The sequence below is a fragment of the Lissotriton helveticus genome, chromosome 1_1 (assembly GCF_964261635.1).
Source record: "Lissotriton helveticus chromosome 1_1, aLisHel1.1, whole genome shotgun sequence".
Classification (NCBI taxonomy): domain Eukaryota; kingdom Metazoa; phylum Chordata; class Amphibia; order Caudata; family Salamandridae; genus Lissotriton; species Lissotriton helveticus.
The window spans coordinates 1,782,305,389-1,782,322,163 of NC_136057.1; the positions used below are offsets into that span (position 1 = coordinate 1,782,305,389).

General features: G+C 50.1%; 1 protein-coding gene across 2 annotated transcripts in view; it reads left to right on the forward strand.

The window, feature by feature from the left end:
• The window catches only part of LUC7L2 (LUC7 like 2, pre-mRNA splicing factor), a 331,681-nt gene that overhangs the window by 220,405 nt on the left and 94,501 nt on the right, over positions 1–16,775 (forward strand). For both annotated transcript variants that reach the window (XM_078640346.1, XM_078640339.1), the window contains one exon: positions 2,666–2,776. In XM_078640346.1, coding sequence (XP_078496472.1) covers positions 2,666–2,776 — 111 coding nt within the window. The remainder of the gene's footprint in view (positions 1–2,665; positions 2,777–16,775) is intronic.

The window sequence follows — 16,775 nt, forward strand, 5'->3', positions numbered from 1 at the left end:
GGGCACCCCCTCTGACATGTGCACCCCTCCTAGACCCACGCACCCACTCTGAGACTCATTCAGACACTCATACATTCACCCGCTGGCTGACTCTCACACTCATGGAGGCACTCACACCCACTCAGGCGCACCCACTCACGGACCCACTCTGACACTCAAGCACGCATTAAGACACTCACTCACCCACACACCCACTTTGACACTCATGAGCTCACTCACACACTTCCTCTCAAAGGTTACAGTTTACAATTTGGAAATACAATTAGAAAAACGTAGAAATTCACCCACAAAAAAAGTTACCAGGATGTTACATTTGGGCTCAGATTTCACCAGTTTAAAACCAGTGAATTTTATCAGTTATAGTTACCTGAGCTACCTATAGATTATACCCCTGCAATTCACTGCTTATGACCTCACAAATTACATCACTCATGACATGGTCAGTGACATCCCCATGTAAGGAACCCATTGGTCCCTACCATTTTACTCGCCTGTAAATGCGCCAAACCTAGTATTTAGGTGGCTCCCCCAGACCCTGAAATCAGATCTACGATGACGTAAGAAGCCTGGACAATGAAGAGCCATACCAGCATCAGAGAAGGAGAACCAGTGACTGACTCTGCTCCAGCCCTGCTGGCCTGTCTGTTGCCTTTTACCTCTGCTACAATAAGGTGACTCGTCTTGCAGGCCCACAGACTTCCAAAGTAGTGGGAGGACTGCCTGCCTTTGATAAAGACTGTAAACCTCCCATGAACAGCGGACCGGTCAAGCAGAAACCATCTACAGATAAAAAGAACTCTGCCTTGAGGAAACACAAACTCCCCTCCGTACCCGACGCTCACCAGTCTTTTGAAGGTTCCTCAGCGCTTCTGAAGCGAAGTCCTCCGTGGGCTGAACCCTGCCGGACTCCAACTCAATGCCTGCAGCCTCAAGTCGAAGACTTGCCCGGACCGCTGCCTGCCCGGTAAGGTGTTTTACGACTCCTATGGGCACCCCTGCACCCAAAGCTCTGTGACCTTGGGAATCCTGACCAATGGTGTCCCTACATCCCCTAGCCTCTATACTTACCTGGGCAGATGTGGGTTTTCTTCATCAGGCCTCCTAGCCTGAGCCTCCAACCCTTCTTCAATCTCAAACTCCCCCATTGAATTGCATTGGGCGCCCGACGCTGTGTTGGCACTCTGCACCCAGCCGCACCAGTGCTGCTGAGGGTGTAAGTTTGGTGCTGTCTTGGCCTCCCTTGTACTTAACGTAACTCCAGGAGATTGACACCTCGGAGCAGCGCATCTTTGGGAACCCCCAGTCTTCATTTGTTAACATTGGGCACCGCCCTAGAATCTGACCTCTGCACCCGACTGGGACTGTAAGTCATGTAAAAGCTACATTATTATTTTCCTCCATTGGTTAACATTGCAAAGCCTGAAAATTGCACGAAGTGCCAACTTTTTAAAGTGAAAAGTATTTTCCTTGAAAAACGTACTCGCCTTAGAAAGTTTATCTTGGTCTTAAAATAAATCTTGAAATAAGCTTTTTTTCCCCTACAATTGGTGTGGCTCTCCTTTTTGAGTCGTGTCATTTATTGATCACTATGTGCATAACAAATGGCTTACACTACTGCTTGCCCACACTACCACACATGGAGCACTTTGGGTTTACATGGAGTCCTGTAAACTTCTGGGGAATCTCTGGACTCTGCATGGTATAGGTATAATCACTTAGTGGTATACCATATACTGACCCAGCTTCCTACAGCAGCTCTAACCACACAACCACTTACTTACATATTCACACATCCATGCACTCACGCATCTACTCACTCACCCATACAGTTGATGTCCAATACAGCCACTCCTGCACCCAGTCACTCACCCATTCACATAGCCAGTCACTCATATGGCTACTCACAGAGCCTCTCACTCGCCCATACAACTACTCACACCCACTTATTCAGCCATACAACCACTCACACCCAGCCAGTTATACACCCACTCACACACAGATAACTACTGTAACACAGCCACTCATATAAGATGTTAGAAATAGTAACACTCATTAGTAGTACAGAAAGTATACTAATTTAACTTTTGTACTACCTTAGTATATATGTTTAACACTCATAAACTTTTAGAAAACACTCTCAATCGCTAGATGATGTAATCAGTGATGTCATCAATTGTCATTTGAAATGTCATCAATGATGTCACTGACCATGTCATGAGTGATGTAATATGGGAAGTCATAAGCAGTACACACTTTTTTTGGCCGCCTCCCTGTCACTCCTCCCTTGTGGTTAATTGTGTTTGTTTTTTGTGTGTTTTCAACATGGAATAGGGTGTGCAGAGCTAGGGAAGAAAAGAACTTTGGAAGAGGTTCCCCTCTGTATGCCTATTTTTGCAGTTCTGCAAGTCCTGCACCATGTTTCCTTTGTATATCGGTGTGAGAAATGTATGTTGATTATGAAAATGCTAGTTGGCTGACAAGATGACGCATCTGCATGACATGACTAGTAGGAGTATAAAGGACATAATATCTGTAGATTGTATGCCAGACATATTGTGTACTGCTAACAGAAGTGGAAGTCATGCAAAAAAATTCAGCTTTTATACTTCCTCCTTACCCCCTTAATTAATCTAATGTCACTGCTTGTAATATTCTTTTCCCACAGGCGATGGATCATCTGAATTCATTCATTGCAGACTGTGATCGACGAACAGAGGTGGCTAAGAAACGGTTAGCGGAAACGCAGGATGAGATTAGTGCTGAAGTGGCTCTTAAGGTACTTTTCACTCTCCTTTTGATTCAATAAGTCTTGCTTATTGTGATTCCCAGTGCAGTGATTTTTAAGTCGAGCCGGCGACAGCATGCACTAGCGCATGCGCTCTTGCTTGCGAGACTCTTGTGTTCTAGACTTGAAAGCCGCCCATTGCTTACCATTCATTTGGATCGTAGTCACTTCTCTTTGCTACCTTCTAATTGGACAGCACTTCCAATGCGTCATTTCCTTTTATGTCGTTGGTGCATGGACCAAGCACGGATTAATTATTTGTAATGAGATGTTCCTCCGCTGACCTTCCACTTCGCGCGTTGTGATGCAAGTACTATTTTTTTTTTGTTAAAGAAACAAAAGCGCTATGACTGTCAGTTCTAGCCGGGCCATAGCATTTTAGGTTTCGCCTCGTCGAAAGCTGCGCTCTGCGCAGCTTTTCGGCGCAGGCGAAAACCTAATGAGAATAATATGTGCTTGGGAATCTGCCCCTCTGTTCCATTGGCTAGCTCCATAAATGGAGGCTAGCCATTGGAACAGAGATCTGTCCGTCATGGCCGGACCAGATTCGTGGGCGTTCCCGCGATTTCTTCCCTCCGCAACGTCATGCGGCCGTGGGCGACGTTTATTTTTTTTTGTCTTCCAGGTTTGTTTTGGCGGTGTCGGAGAGCAAGCAGAGGACAGGCCTGTAATCTGTTTTTAATAAATTATTTTGCAAGTAACTTCTATTGAAAGTGTAGTCTGGTTGTTGCTGCTGCGTGGAGTGCCCGGAGGGGGGAGACGACGAGGGCTTCAGAGCGCGGCGGAATGTGGGGCCTCGCGGAACCGCCGAAGGAATTTGTCCCCTAACCTCCCGCTCGCCCCTGACGGGCAGTGGCAGGCACACACGGTCTTGCCCTGCGGTCCCTGGAACTTCGGCTGGGGTCCGACTGCATTCGACAGCAGAGGAGCTGCAAGATGGTGCCCGGAGGTTGGTGAAAGAGATACCAACAAGATGCGGCTGTCTTGCGGAGTTGTGGATTCCAAACCTGTGAGCTGTGGCATGCGAGAGGGACACCTACAGAGACATGGGCAGTATGGTAGGAGTACAAAAATAGAGTGGGGCACAGACTTGCATGAGCGCCGTGTACTGTGATCCACGCCCTTCCTCCTCGGCTCTGTTGAGACCCTGGAGGTGTGCGGACTGTGAGAGTTGGAGGAGTGTGGACTGGGCTACGCTGCTGGCATCAAGGCGCAGGGACTGAGGGGCCAACTGCAGGGACTCGTAGACACCTATCGGAAGCTGCGTACTATGTCCCTAACAGAGTGACATGTATCTCTACAAACCGTTGCTTTATAAAGAAGGTTCCTGGTCATGTGGCATTTATATTTTAATGGGCTGGGCAGACTTGCGCTGCATCTGAATCGGCAGCTTCAGTGCCGTGGTTCCCCAGCGGCCTACGGGAGCTGGGCAGACATTGCGGAGCACGTCTGAGGTAAGATGTGGGCCACTGGCGGGTCGGGCCTGTGTGTGTGTGTGTGTGTGTGTGATGAGTGCGTGCGGACTGCAGTGGTGTCTGTCCTTGTGTGTGTGAGAAGTGTGTGCGGTCTGCAGCGGTGTCTGCCCCCGATGTGTGTGCATGATGGGTGTTTGTGGCCTGCAGCGGTGTCTGCCCCCGATGTGTGTAGTATTTTCGTGCTCTCATGTTGGAGCAGGGAATTCTCCAAGTTGATGTTGGGTAAAGTCGTGAAAGCAGGAACTCTGTGTACACCATGGCACCATTGAAGGAGGAAATGGAAGTCTGCTTTGTGTATTTTGCAAATTATCATTCAGAAATGCAGTTCGTTTCTGTGTTGGGTAGAACGATCAGCAAAAGAAATTATTCCTTTTCCTGAAAACAGAATTTGTTACAAGGAACACATTTATAAAAGGTGGAGCAGCAGACCAGCCGTTGTTCCACACGTACGTGGCAGCTTACACCTGCATATACAACAAAAGCAGCTGCAATGCACGAAAAGTTACAGCGCAAGCTTCCTTAACAAACATAACTTAGGTTGCAAGTGTAGCAAAACAACCGTAACATGCAGCCTTTTACAACAGTGACCTGAACTCCCAATCACCCACCTACTAAATAGAGGTCGAGCGAGGACACTCTGGTAACAGAGACAGACCGGCATAATACACACCAGAACTTCAATAAAAACCGCACCTGAGTGGGTGCCAAGTGGCCGCGGGTGATATCAACAGACATCATTTTCTTTGAGCTCATATCTGCATCTGCAACGATAATAAATGGTGCAGACGGGTGATAATGTACTTCCACAGATGAGCGGAGTTATGCAATCCTAGCGATAGACAGAACTGTCTCTGTACCCAGTGACGCTTGAGGTCCAGTTTACGCATGATACAAAAATCGTCAGGTTGGGAGTGTCATTATTTGACTGATTATTTGTTGAGCGCTCCTAGATTAAGGTACACTGTATCCTGTCTCAAAATACTGTAACGCAGACTGTCAGAGTGCTGGGGAATATTTTATGGCCTGTGAACGTGGCAAGCCAAAATGATGGAAGGCTTTGCTTTGTACAAGGTTGCACAGGTGTCACCGAATACTGATGCTTGCAAATGTGCATTGCATTCTCTCTGTCATGCTATAGAGAATTACAGGGTTCTGTGTGTGGGGGAATCAGATTCCTCTCTTTGCAGTTTGCCTTTAGAGCCTCTACCAATGTGCATCCACATCGCCTCTCACTTGCCTGATCTGCATTCACAAAGATTTTGGCCTACAGTCTGGTCCCAATAAACTCCTGTGCCTGAGCTGGTTGAAACATTATCAGGAGTGCTTCATCGTGCCGTAGCCCTGGCATGATCTGATCATGAGGTGCTTTGATTTGTGGCGCGTCCTAAAACAAATGCAGATGCCAGAGAGCTAAGGTTAGTTCTGGGTATCTCAGGGGGTATGCACTTGGCAGCGTAGCCAGTACTTTGATTCAGGTTCCCTCAGGTCCACAGACCTAGCTGTATTTTACAGTTGAGGCAATACGGAGTTCCAGGGCAAGAGTAAGCCTGACTGATCCTACCACACTAGAAACCAAATCTGGGTAGCGACTCTTGCTGGAAGCACTGCTGAACCTAGACCCTCTCAGTACCGCAGTCCTGTCCTAAGTGACTTTTTTCTCTGATCTGCTTTGTTTTTGCATTCATCCGCTTAACAGTACTCAAGTTCGTTTAAGGTGTGACTCCTGTCTTAGATCTAAATCAGGGTGTGTGAAGAGCTCCTCCTTTTCACTGCTGTAAATGTTTACTGGAGAGTGTGGTAAAATCACTTCATTTTCTTATACTACTGGCTGTTGCCTGGCGATGAGGGCTCTGTGTCTCAGAATTGGTAGTTGATTTTTTAACTTTTGCACACCCAAAGTAGGATAGTTATCAGTGCCTTTGCACCAGTAACTGGTGCTTCACCTGGACTTGGAGAAGTCCTCGCTTCTCAACTGGAAGAGATTATTGTCAGCGACTGGTCCTTCTTTGCCGGTAGCTTTCCACGTTTGGCACTGGAGAATATGTGCTGCTGTGACCAACCAGGAGAAGGTCAGTGGGGAGGAAAGACCAGCAGGGAAAGGAGGTGATAGCCAGGAAGAGCTGCACCGGGCCCTGCTGACTGCCTCTGGGTGTGTGTGTGTGTGGCTGGCTCTGGGTGTGTGTGTGTGTGTGTGTGGTAGTAATTGCTGTCTGCTGAGCTCGTCCGTAGGGTACAATAGGTCTCACATTTGTGAGAGATTAAGCTAATGGCAATGTAAATGACAATGCCATTTATTTATCTGTTTTCAAAACCAACACATAAATACAAATTTTGTCATTTACAATGCCAATAGCTCAAACTTTTTCAAAGGGGAAACCATTGCATTGTAAATGCTTGTTTACTTTCGCCCCACCCCATCTCTGTTTCTTCCTCCTGCTAAGTTTCTTCTTGTCCCCCCTAATTGTGCCCTCCTGTCCCTGTATGTTCTGAATTTAGGCAATTCAAATGTGGCATCAAATGCACGGTATGTGTGGTTTTGTTTTCTAAACAAATACAATTTTATAAAAATGAACAAAATCTAAATGTTTTTTTTCTTTACAAACTCTCCAAGGTATAGAAAGTTTTAGATGGCCAAAATCTGAACTTTTGTACAACCCCAGGACTTTTTTTTTTTTTACAAAGGCATGTGTAAAGTTACCCAAAATACATGGCTCCTTTTATCATAGCTGCATGTGACATTTTCATAATTTCAGTGTAATCATGAATAGCATTCAACGACTATGAGGGACACTTTCTCACGAGCAAAAATCAATTCATGAAGATGAGTGAAACATAAATATCTGAAAGACTACTAGCCGCAGAATCCTTAATGCAGAATTATCCCCAGGCGTGAGACTGGATCCGGATAACTTTTTGCCACAGCATCCGAGTGCGCCAGGGGGACGGCACCACGTGACTCCGCCCTGAAGTCGTCCGTGACGTCCGCGAGGACACATGTCCAACCCCGGCGCGCCTACATCAGTTTTTTTCTCTTTTCCGCGTGCAACTAGATCCGGAATGTGTGCTGGCCTGTTTTCAGGCCTTTTTCCCCTTTTCACGCTTTGGCGTTAGTGGAACAGTGTGCGAATGCCTTTGGGCTTAAGACATGTACCTCTTGTGGACGTACCATGTCGGCGATGGACCCTCACCCGATTTGCATGTGGTGCCTGTCAGCACCTTATACCTATGTCGCGGCGGGAGCGCCGGATGAAATTGCTGTCGGCCCGTTTGTTCAGGTCGGTGCTCCGTCCCCTACCTCGTAGGCAATGACCCGCCGGTTCCGTCTTCTGCATAGTCCCTCGCCAAGGGCCCAAGGGCATGGTTCGCCGGCTGGTAGGTCTTTCAGCTTGTCTCCGAGGTCTTGTCCTCCTTCAGGGATGTGTGCCGGCTCCCCTAGGGACGTGCGTCCCCGCCTGTCGCCCTCCTACCAGCCGTTTCCCTGTATTGGAGTGACTAGGGCCCAAATTACAGCCTATGCGGCGGCGCTGCAGGCTTCTTTGGCACCTCCTGAGACGACCGCGGATCCCTTGCCTTGCGCGGGGACTTCTGCGGCGTTGCCTGCAGCTCCTGTGCCAAAGGTTTCGGCTTCAGGTCGAAGGAGGGTGGTGTTGTCGAGGTGTAGTCCTTTGAGGCTCCCCTCTCCGGCGCCTGGCGTCCCTGCCTCGCTGCCAATCCCTATGTGGCTCTCTGTGGTGTCGCAGGAGATCTGCGGGCCTGCCCTGGAGTCCCCCTCGGTCCTCCGAGCAGGCAGCTGCCTCGCCAGAGGCCGAGCCTGCGCTGTTTCGGCACCGGGATCCTTTCTCCCCGGCTCCGGGGAAATCACGGGTGGAGGCTGGGACCTGGGATGCTTTCCAGAGTCCTCTCTGTCCTTGATGCGGGTGACTGCCCCATCTGAGGCCGAGCTGGTTCCTTCGCTGTACCGGTGTCAACCCTGCCCATTCTCCTGGGGGAGCGCATGGTGGCAGAGGTTGAACCGGCGCCGCAAATACCCACTCAGGCACTGATTCCTCTGTCTCTGGAGGCACGGTGGCTGGATTCATGGGGGGCGTAACGTCTTTGCTTCTTCCATTGCTGTTTTGAGGGCGCTCAACACTCTGTGTGTCTTGACTGGGGCTACTTCCAGCCTGTGGGACTCTGTGGTGTCTCTTCTTTCTCATGTCTCCCACGAAGGTGCCCGTACTGATCTGCGGGGCCAGGTGTTGGTTGGTAGGGAGTTGGCTGCGTTTATTCTTTGTGCGGACTTGGATGTTGCCTTTGGTCTCAGCTGTGCTATGGCCTCTTCTGTGGGTCTCCGTCGCCATGCTTGGCTACGTGATGCTTTTCTTCCTGAAAATATTAGGGAGCGTCTGGTTGACCTGCCCTTTTTGCGGGGTCCTTCTGTTAAACACTCTTGCAGACTTCTTGCGGGGCTCCGTCCCCCTACCCCTCCCCCTCCTCCTCAGTAGGCTGGTTTGTTGATGCTCCGGGACTTGGTGGGAGGTGTTATCCCATTGCTCCTGGAATCTGGGGTTTGGAGTGACCGTTACACTTTTTGTGTAGTTTGCTGTGCCTTTGGGGTCCCTTAGTTGACCCCTCTTTTCAGTTGGCTGCAGGTTCAGCACTTATTTGGCAAGAGCATACTTTTTGGCTACTTACTAAGCCTTCTTTGGTTTCTGCCGCAGGTTTTATGGTTTTGTTCTCTGATCCGGGATTTTTTCCCTAAGAGTGGTTCCCATAATTTCTCGGGACTTGTCATGCCCTAAGTGGATTACTTGTAGCTATTGTATAGCTCTGTCTTTCGCTGGGAGGGTGTGGACTCCCTTTTGCGAGTTCTTCACCCTTCCTGGTGTTGCTGTATCATGCTGGTGTGGTTTCTTGGTCGTGGCTTCGCTTTCGACCGAGTTAAGCTGCAGTGTGTTTGCCCTTTTGAACGCTGTTTTGCTTGGCCCTCTGTCTGGTGTTCCAGAAGGGATTCTTTCCTGTGTTAACGGCTTGGTCCGTCTTACTTGTTCCTCCTCTTATTTTCTGGCTGGTCGTACTTCTGTGTCGATCGGCTCTGTCCAGAGCGGTCTCCTTCTAGGGGTCGTTCGGGATTTGTTTTCTGGCCTTGCCCTTGTATTGAGTCTGGCATAGTCTGAGCGTTCTGTTTGGTGGCGCTTGTCAGCGGCCAGCTGCATCTACCTTTCCTTCTGGTCTGCGGACGGGGCCTTGGCGTGGGCCCTGGCGCTCCTGCTTCTTGTTATGCTGGAGCCTTGTGGACTAAGTTTTTCTTTTGCGTCTGCCCCTGCTGACTGGGGCGACGTTCTGTCTTGGCTGTCTACTTCAAGCTGTGATAGGTCTGGCTGCCCTCTTCACTGTATGTGTTTTCCGATGGAGGCCTTGGTCATCTTTTCTACCTCTTCTCCTTAGAGTCTTGGGGTAGTCCTCTTCCCCGGTTATCCTCTGCGCTGCCTGTATCTCTGGGGGTTTTGGCTGGTGTCTCTAGTACCTTGATTGGGCTTGGGGTGCACTGGTCCCTTTCCGCCTTGCCCATGCTTCCTCCTGCTTGGTGGGGCTGGGCTGCCTCTTGTCTTCATAACCCAGCCCCGGTGGGGTTGGTGTTCCACAATGGCGAGGTCTCCTCTGCTTGTGGGGAGACTTGGCCATTCTCCCTGTCCCTGTGACTCATCCCCTATTGGGGCTCTGTGTTCGAGTTGGGGAGGCCCTCTAGCAGACCCTCCTTCCCCTTGGGTATGGCATGGGTATCTATTCTACGTTAAGGAATCTGCGGCTGGTAGCCTCTATCAGATGTACGAGTTACCCTCGGTAACGATGTATCTGGTAGAGACGATTGAAGCCGCAGATTCTCTTCCAGGGTATACTCATTAATAGTCATAAGCACTGAATAATCTCCACCCATTAGCGGGAGCCCGGAACATATAACAAAATACATATATATGTAAATATATAATAAGAGTACATAGTACTAAACAAATTATACACATATACAAGTATACACTAATAATATGCAGCCCAACCATAACCTTTAGGCTAATAAAGCCATGATTACATATTTTCTGCAGAATGAAAATAAACCATAGAAAACAATGCAAGAAAAAGGCAGGAGCCTAAAATGCATTCCACAGACAAACACCTTTTATTTTCATCAAAGGAACTGTAATAAAAGGCAATTAGCCTATGTAGGCTGCATAAAGAAATAACACCCCTGTACAGAAAATCAGACTGGCACCTCGCCTTTAAGGCCTCAGAGAATCTGAACACTTTGCCTTTAATGCCTCCAGGGGGAACTCTGCTCCCATCATGCCCCACAGGTGACAATTAGGTCAGTTCTGTTTTTCCGGCTTGTTCTGTGAGGAACCTGGAACTTGAGCTTTGCTGAATTTGATTGTTTTTCAGTCAGAATGTAGTTGTTTTTTTTGTCTTATTTGACAGTATTTGTTGCTGGTGGTTATATTCTACCTTTTCTGACTAATTCCTATAGAATTTTATGGTCCGTTATGCCACCTTTATTCTACAAATGTCCTTCCTGTGGGAAGATGTCAAAAACAGATCCCCATTCTGTTTGTGTGGTTTGCCTACCTTCCACCACCGCTGGTTTGCCTACCTTCCACCAGTTCGCCGCCATTCCCCACTAGCCCACAGGCCACGCCCACGGCTGTGAGGCCATGCCCCCTTTCCCCATAAATATGTGCATTCCTCGTACGTGCAGCGGACGAGCGCAGCGGGCGCGCCTAAGGCAAGCCCGTCTGCGCCCGTCCGCGACCGGCCGGGACCAGGGCCCATGCACTTTGCCCCTGTACTAGTTTATACCCTCGCTCAATTGCTTTCTCTTGATGTGACGCAACCCATCGCCCCTTCCTTGCCTCAGCGCATTACTGCGCTGGGCATCTCTGTCCCTTTGCCCCCTTTGCCTGGTCCTACCTTGCTCACTCCTTTGTCACACGCTCCCCCCTTGCCTGCCCCTCCTCCCCCCCCCCCCCCCACGTCCACCACCACGTCACCTACCACGGCTACTGCCTGCCTTTTAAACACCCGCTCGGCAGGCAGACACCAGCTTGAGCTTTACAATTTACTGGACACTGAAGCCCCTGATTTTCTGTTCCTTACAGACATGGTTTTCGGCTGCTTCCCTCCCTGACCTATTGTCCACCCTCCCCGACTCTTACTACGCCCTTCGGGCGGACCGCCCTGATGGGAAAGCCGGCGGGGGTGTGGCGATGATCACTCGCTCTACTCTTCAGTTTCAGCTCCTTCCTTATTCTCCCATACTTGGAGTTGATCTTTTAGTTGCCCGCTCACTTAATCTTTTGGCCCCCCTCACAATTGTCCTCATGTATCGTCCCCCTCAGAACATGCCCTTCTTTGTACCTGCTCTCCACGAACTTCTGGCTACGCTTGTGGTCAATAACTCATCCGTTCACCTACCTCATAAGATGACGAGCTGCGGCGGGGGCAAGGGCCGGACACAGTTGGGCAGAAATGGCTGCCGCAAAGCTCCAAAATTTTCGGAATCGGGGGCGTGTTTTTTGGTGAGTGACGGATGACGTCACAGATAGAAAGAACCTAAAAAACACGCCCCCGAATCCGAAAAAGAAGGGGCTTAATGGGAGTGACGCCCCTCTCCTCCAATGGCTGGCCAGCATTTACGAGGCCAGCCAATGGAGAAGAGGGGCGGGTTCAAGCCCCATCTTGAAAACATTAATTCTCTGACCGAGACTGCGCAAGCGCAGCCTACGGTCCTCGACCTAAAAAGGAGTTCCGTCGTCGTTTTCGCCCCTACGACAAGAGGTCGTTTCAACAACGTGGGCAAACGTCCAACTGGTCGTCGCAAAACCAGGGGCAGTCTCAGCAAATGTCGCAGTTTCAACAGCGCAGGCCTGGGCGAGGCAGAGGAGGAAATAGACAACAGTCCTCTGCGGCGAAGCAACCTCAGAAGCAATGAGAAGGAACTTCCTCCACAGCTGTGCTCCACTCCGGTAGGAGGAAGCATTGCTCTATACTTGGATGAGTGGAGAAAGTTGACAAAGGACAGATGGGTCACCGACATAATCCAAAACGGTTATCTCCTAAAATTCAAAGCACCTCCTCCTGCCATACGTCCAATGAAAAGTTTTTCACCAAAGTCGAAAACTTCTACAAGAAGAAGTAAACATCCTGTTGTGCAAAAAAGCCATAGAGGAAGTTCCTCTGTCACAGAGAAACCAAGGTCTGTACTCCCGCTTCTTCTTGGTGAGAAAAAAAAGGTCCCAATGCAGAATTCAAGACCTATACTGGATTTAAGGTTGTTGAATAGATTTATTTGAAGGGAGAAATTTCGGATGTTAGCGCTCCATCAAATATTTCCTCAGTTACATCAGGGGGACTGGATGTGTTCCATCGACCTGAAGGATGCATATTTTCATGTTCCAATCTCAGAGGCATTGCAAATTTCTCAGATTTCAAGTGTCTGCAGTCCGAACGGAAATACTGCATACTGGTCGTGATGAACAGTCAGCTCCCCGTACATTCTCGAAGTGTATGGCGGTGGTAGCTGCATTCCTCCGAAGACAGAGAATTTTCATATATCCTTACTTGGACGATTGGCTCCTAAAAAGTTCATCCCCATCTCTTCTGGATGATCATCTTTCAATTTGCCTGCAGCTCATGCACAAGTTGGGCCTTCAGGTCAATTTCAAGAAATCGATGATGAACCCAACCCAGCAAATCCACTATCTGGGAGCTCTCTTGGACACGGCAGAAGAAAACGTGTGTCCTTCGGAGGAGAGGTGGGTTCGAGGCATGTGGGCTGCTGAATTCATATCTATAACATAGATCGCCGCCTAGTGTTGGGTCCGGATGATTGCACATTGTTGTCCTGGAAGAGTCATCAAAGTATCACGAGATAGGTGGCTCCTCCCCTGGACTACAGTGCGCATGGGCATCGGACATCCAGAGGAGTCGCTTGGCTCTTCGGTGCTCGAGGCCCAGTCAACGCAACCAGACTTCTTCGACGACACATCATGGAACGGAGCCCGTTCAAGAGATGCCCCGTGTGCAACTCGAAGTATCCCCACATCGATGTCCACCCGGTGTGCAACAAGTGCCTGTCGCCGGATTACGATGAAGCCAACTGTATGGCTTGTTTTCGCTCCAAGAAGACGATTCGACTTCGGCGCGTGGCGCGCCAGGAGGCCCAGCAGACGGCCCCTGACCCGGTGAACATTTTCGAGGGGGAAGAAGCAGACGAGCAGGAAGATAGAGAGCCGATTTCAACTCCAGCGGCGGAGATCGACTCTAACTGCGACACAGACGTCGAAATGCTCGATACAGAAGACTTCGTCGACGAGGTAGGAGACGACAATGAGGCCTATGGGGCCACGGAAGATAGCTCAGGTGAAGAGCTATGCCCCGTTCGAACAATCACTAAGGCTCAGGTCGAGGGATCGCCACATGGCCTTACCCAAGATCTTGCACCTGGATTCACGGTCTCGCCTACGGGCCCGGCTACGGACACTTCTACGGAGCCGCCATTGGTCAAATCGAAACCGAAAGTGAAAGCTTCGGTCTCGACAAAACCGAAAGTGATAGAGGCGCCGTCGAAACAGAAAACGCCTGTCGCTTTGGTCGGCTCCACGTCTTCAGACATGACGGGGCAGCCGAAGAAGGTTGTCGATCCGGTGAAGTCGCTCAAGGGCGTCGAGCTAAAGACTGGGGCACCGAAACAGATTGTCAAGGCCGCCGACGACAAAGGCCGTCGACACAGACAGAGGACTCGGAGCTCCAAAAGCTGTCGATCCTGCACGTCGGCCGGACAAGGCCATAAGTACTGTGGCCCTCGAGTCTGCACATGGTGGTGGATCGAGAGTACCTGTCGGGTCGACGAAACCGTCCGCATCCTTCACGAAGCAGGTGTCGGACTCGTTGCAACGCATCAGGGACAAGGCTTCCGCGGTCGATCCGAAGGATACTTCCACCCCGAAGCCCGCTGCCAAACCGCCAAAGTCGACGGCGCCGATCCAGTTCACGCTGCCGCCGAAAGTGGCGCCGAAGGCGTTCGTGCCCAGGACGGTCGTCGAGACGTCGACGAAAGTGCCCTCTGGGCCGAATCCTACCCCTGCAGTTGTAAGCACTAAACATCGACAACCCCTACTGGAGGAGCAGTCGGAACAATTTATCAACGCCGACACCAGTAAACTTTCCATCTACAAGCGAAAGATCACGCCGGCACAGCCTATGGAGTCGTACACAATTCCTTTGAAGAGGAAAAAGGCTTCTACGGATTCCCCAGTTCTGGTTGAACTGATTACTCCACAACCTCAGGACACTGCTCCAACCTCGCCCACTTACTCAGATGTGGAGGCTGGGGAAGGGGACGATGGGGAGTACAACTTCCCTGCAGACACTGATCCTGAGGATCACCATGACTCATGGGCAGATGCTGGGGACCCAGGGGATCCGCAAACTGCCCCGGACACTCAAGTATATACTGTCAAAACCTCACCTACTGAGGATTCTGCGGCATTTAATCCACTAATTGAGAGGGCAGCTAAGAATCACGACGTCCAGCTGCACGCTGACCCTATTGAAGTGGACTTTCTGTTTGATACCTTTTCCACCTCTGAAAAGACTGTCAAGACTCTGCCAATGCTGAAGGGTGTTTTGAAACACGCTGCAAACATTTTTAAAGAACCCACACGTGCCAGGGTTATAAATCCTAGAATTGAAAAGAAGTATAAGCCGGCACCTGGCGACCCTACCTACATCAAGGGCCAGTTGCCATTGGACTCCCTGGTTGTTTCTAATGCCCGGAAGAGGGCAAATTCACAGTCTACTGGTGATGCTCCTCCCCCTGACCAGGAATCTAAGGTGCTGGAAGCATCAGGGAAAAGGGTGGCGGCTCAAGCGGCCAATATCTGGCGCATTTCTAACACGCAGGCGCTCTTGGCCAGATATGACCGGGCACACTATGATACACTTGAGACCCTGTTACAACACTTGCCAGATGAGTATAAAGAGGCAGCAGAGATGCTCATTCAAGAAGGGAAGCTCATCTCAAATGCTTCTATTAAATGTGCACTGGACGCAGCGGACACCGCGGCCAGGGCCATTAACACAAGTGTGATGTTGCGGCGTCAGGCCTGGCTCAGAATCTCGGGTTCAAACCAGAGATACAAACCACCATCCTCAATCAGCCTGTAAACCCTGATCACTTATTTGGACCGGAGGTGGATACCACCCTGGAAAAAATAAAGAAAGACACAGAGACTGCAAAGTCCATGGGGGCTCTCCAGTCCAGCAGTTCAGGGGTAGTACTTTTGGTTGCTCAAGCAATAGAGGTGTTTCCAGAGGCCAGATGTCCCAGCAAACACAGTACACTAAAGGTGGTGCGCAAACCTCTTACAACAAACAGAGTAGAGGCGGCTATCGAGGCAACAGCACCAAGGGCAGAGGTCGTGGAAACAACTCCCGATCCTCCACCACCAACAAACAGTGACGCCTTGTCACTGCCCCCCGATCATACAACACCGGTCGGGGGGAGACTCCAACAGTTCCTGTCGGTCTGGAAATCTGTCACCACAGATCGGTGGGTCAGAAAGCTTATCCAGTACGGTTATTGTCTGGAGTGAACATCGACCCCACCCAACATACCGCCAAAACACCGTCCTATGTCCACAGAGCATTTGCACTTATTGCAGCAGGTGGTACTCGTCATGCTGCAAAAAGGGGCAATCGAGCTCGTGCCGGTGGAAGAGAGGCACAGGAGTGTACTCCCTGTGCTACTTAATCCCAAAAAAGGACGGGTCCCTCAGACCCATACTGGACCTCAGACCCCTCAACCAGTACATTCTCTCAGAACACTTTCATATGCTCACGCTGCAGCAGGTTCTGCTGTTGCTCAATCAAGGGGATTTCCTCGCAACATTAGATCTAAAAGATGCATATTTTCACATTCCGCTACATCCGTCACACAGAAAATACCTCCGATTCACCATTCAGAATCGGCATTACCAATTCAAAGTCCTCCCTTTCGGAGTGACTACAGCACCCAAGGTGTTCACAAAGTGCCTGGTGACTGTGGCCGCACACCTCAGGAGACGAAACATTCACGTCTACCCTTATCTGGACGACTGGCTTGTTCAGGCAAAGTGAGCCCAGCAGTGCGCCGCCGTCATGTCCCACACCATTCACCTTCTTCACGATCTGGGATTCTCACTGAATTACCCAAAATCACAACTTCAGCCCGCCCATATACGGCAGTATCTGGGCGCGACGATAAACACTCTGGCAGCCACAGCACAGCCAAATCCAGTGAGGATCAACAGCATTCAATTGCTAATACAGAAATTCAGACCGCAACACTCGCTTCCGGCACGAGTGTTCATGCAGTTGATAGGCATGATGGCCTCCTGCATCTCCATAGTCCCGCATGCGAGACTACATATGCGTCCGCTTCAGGAGTGCTTAGCATATCAGTGGACTCAGGCTCACGGACAGTTGAAAGACCTAGTGTTGGTAAC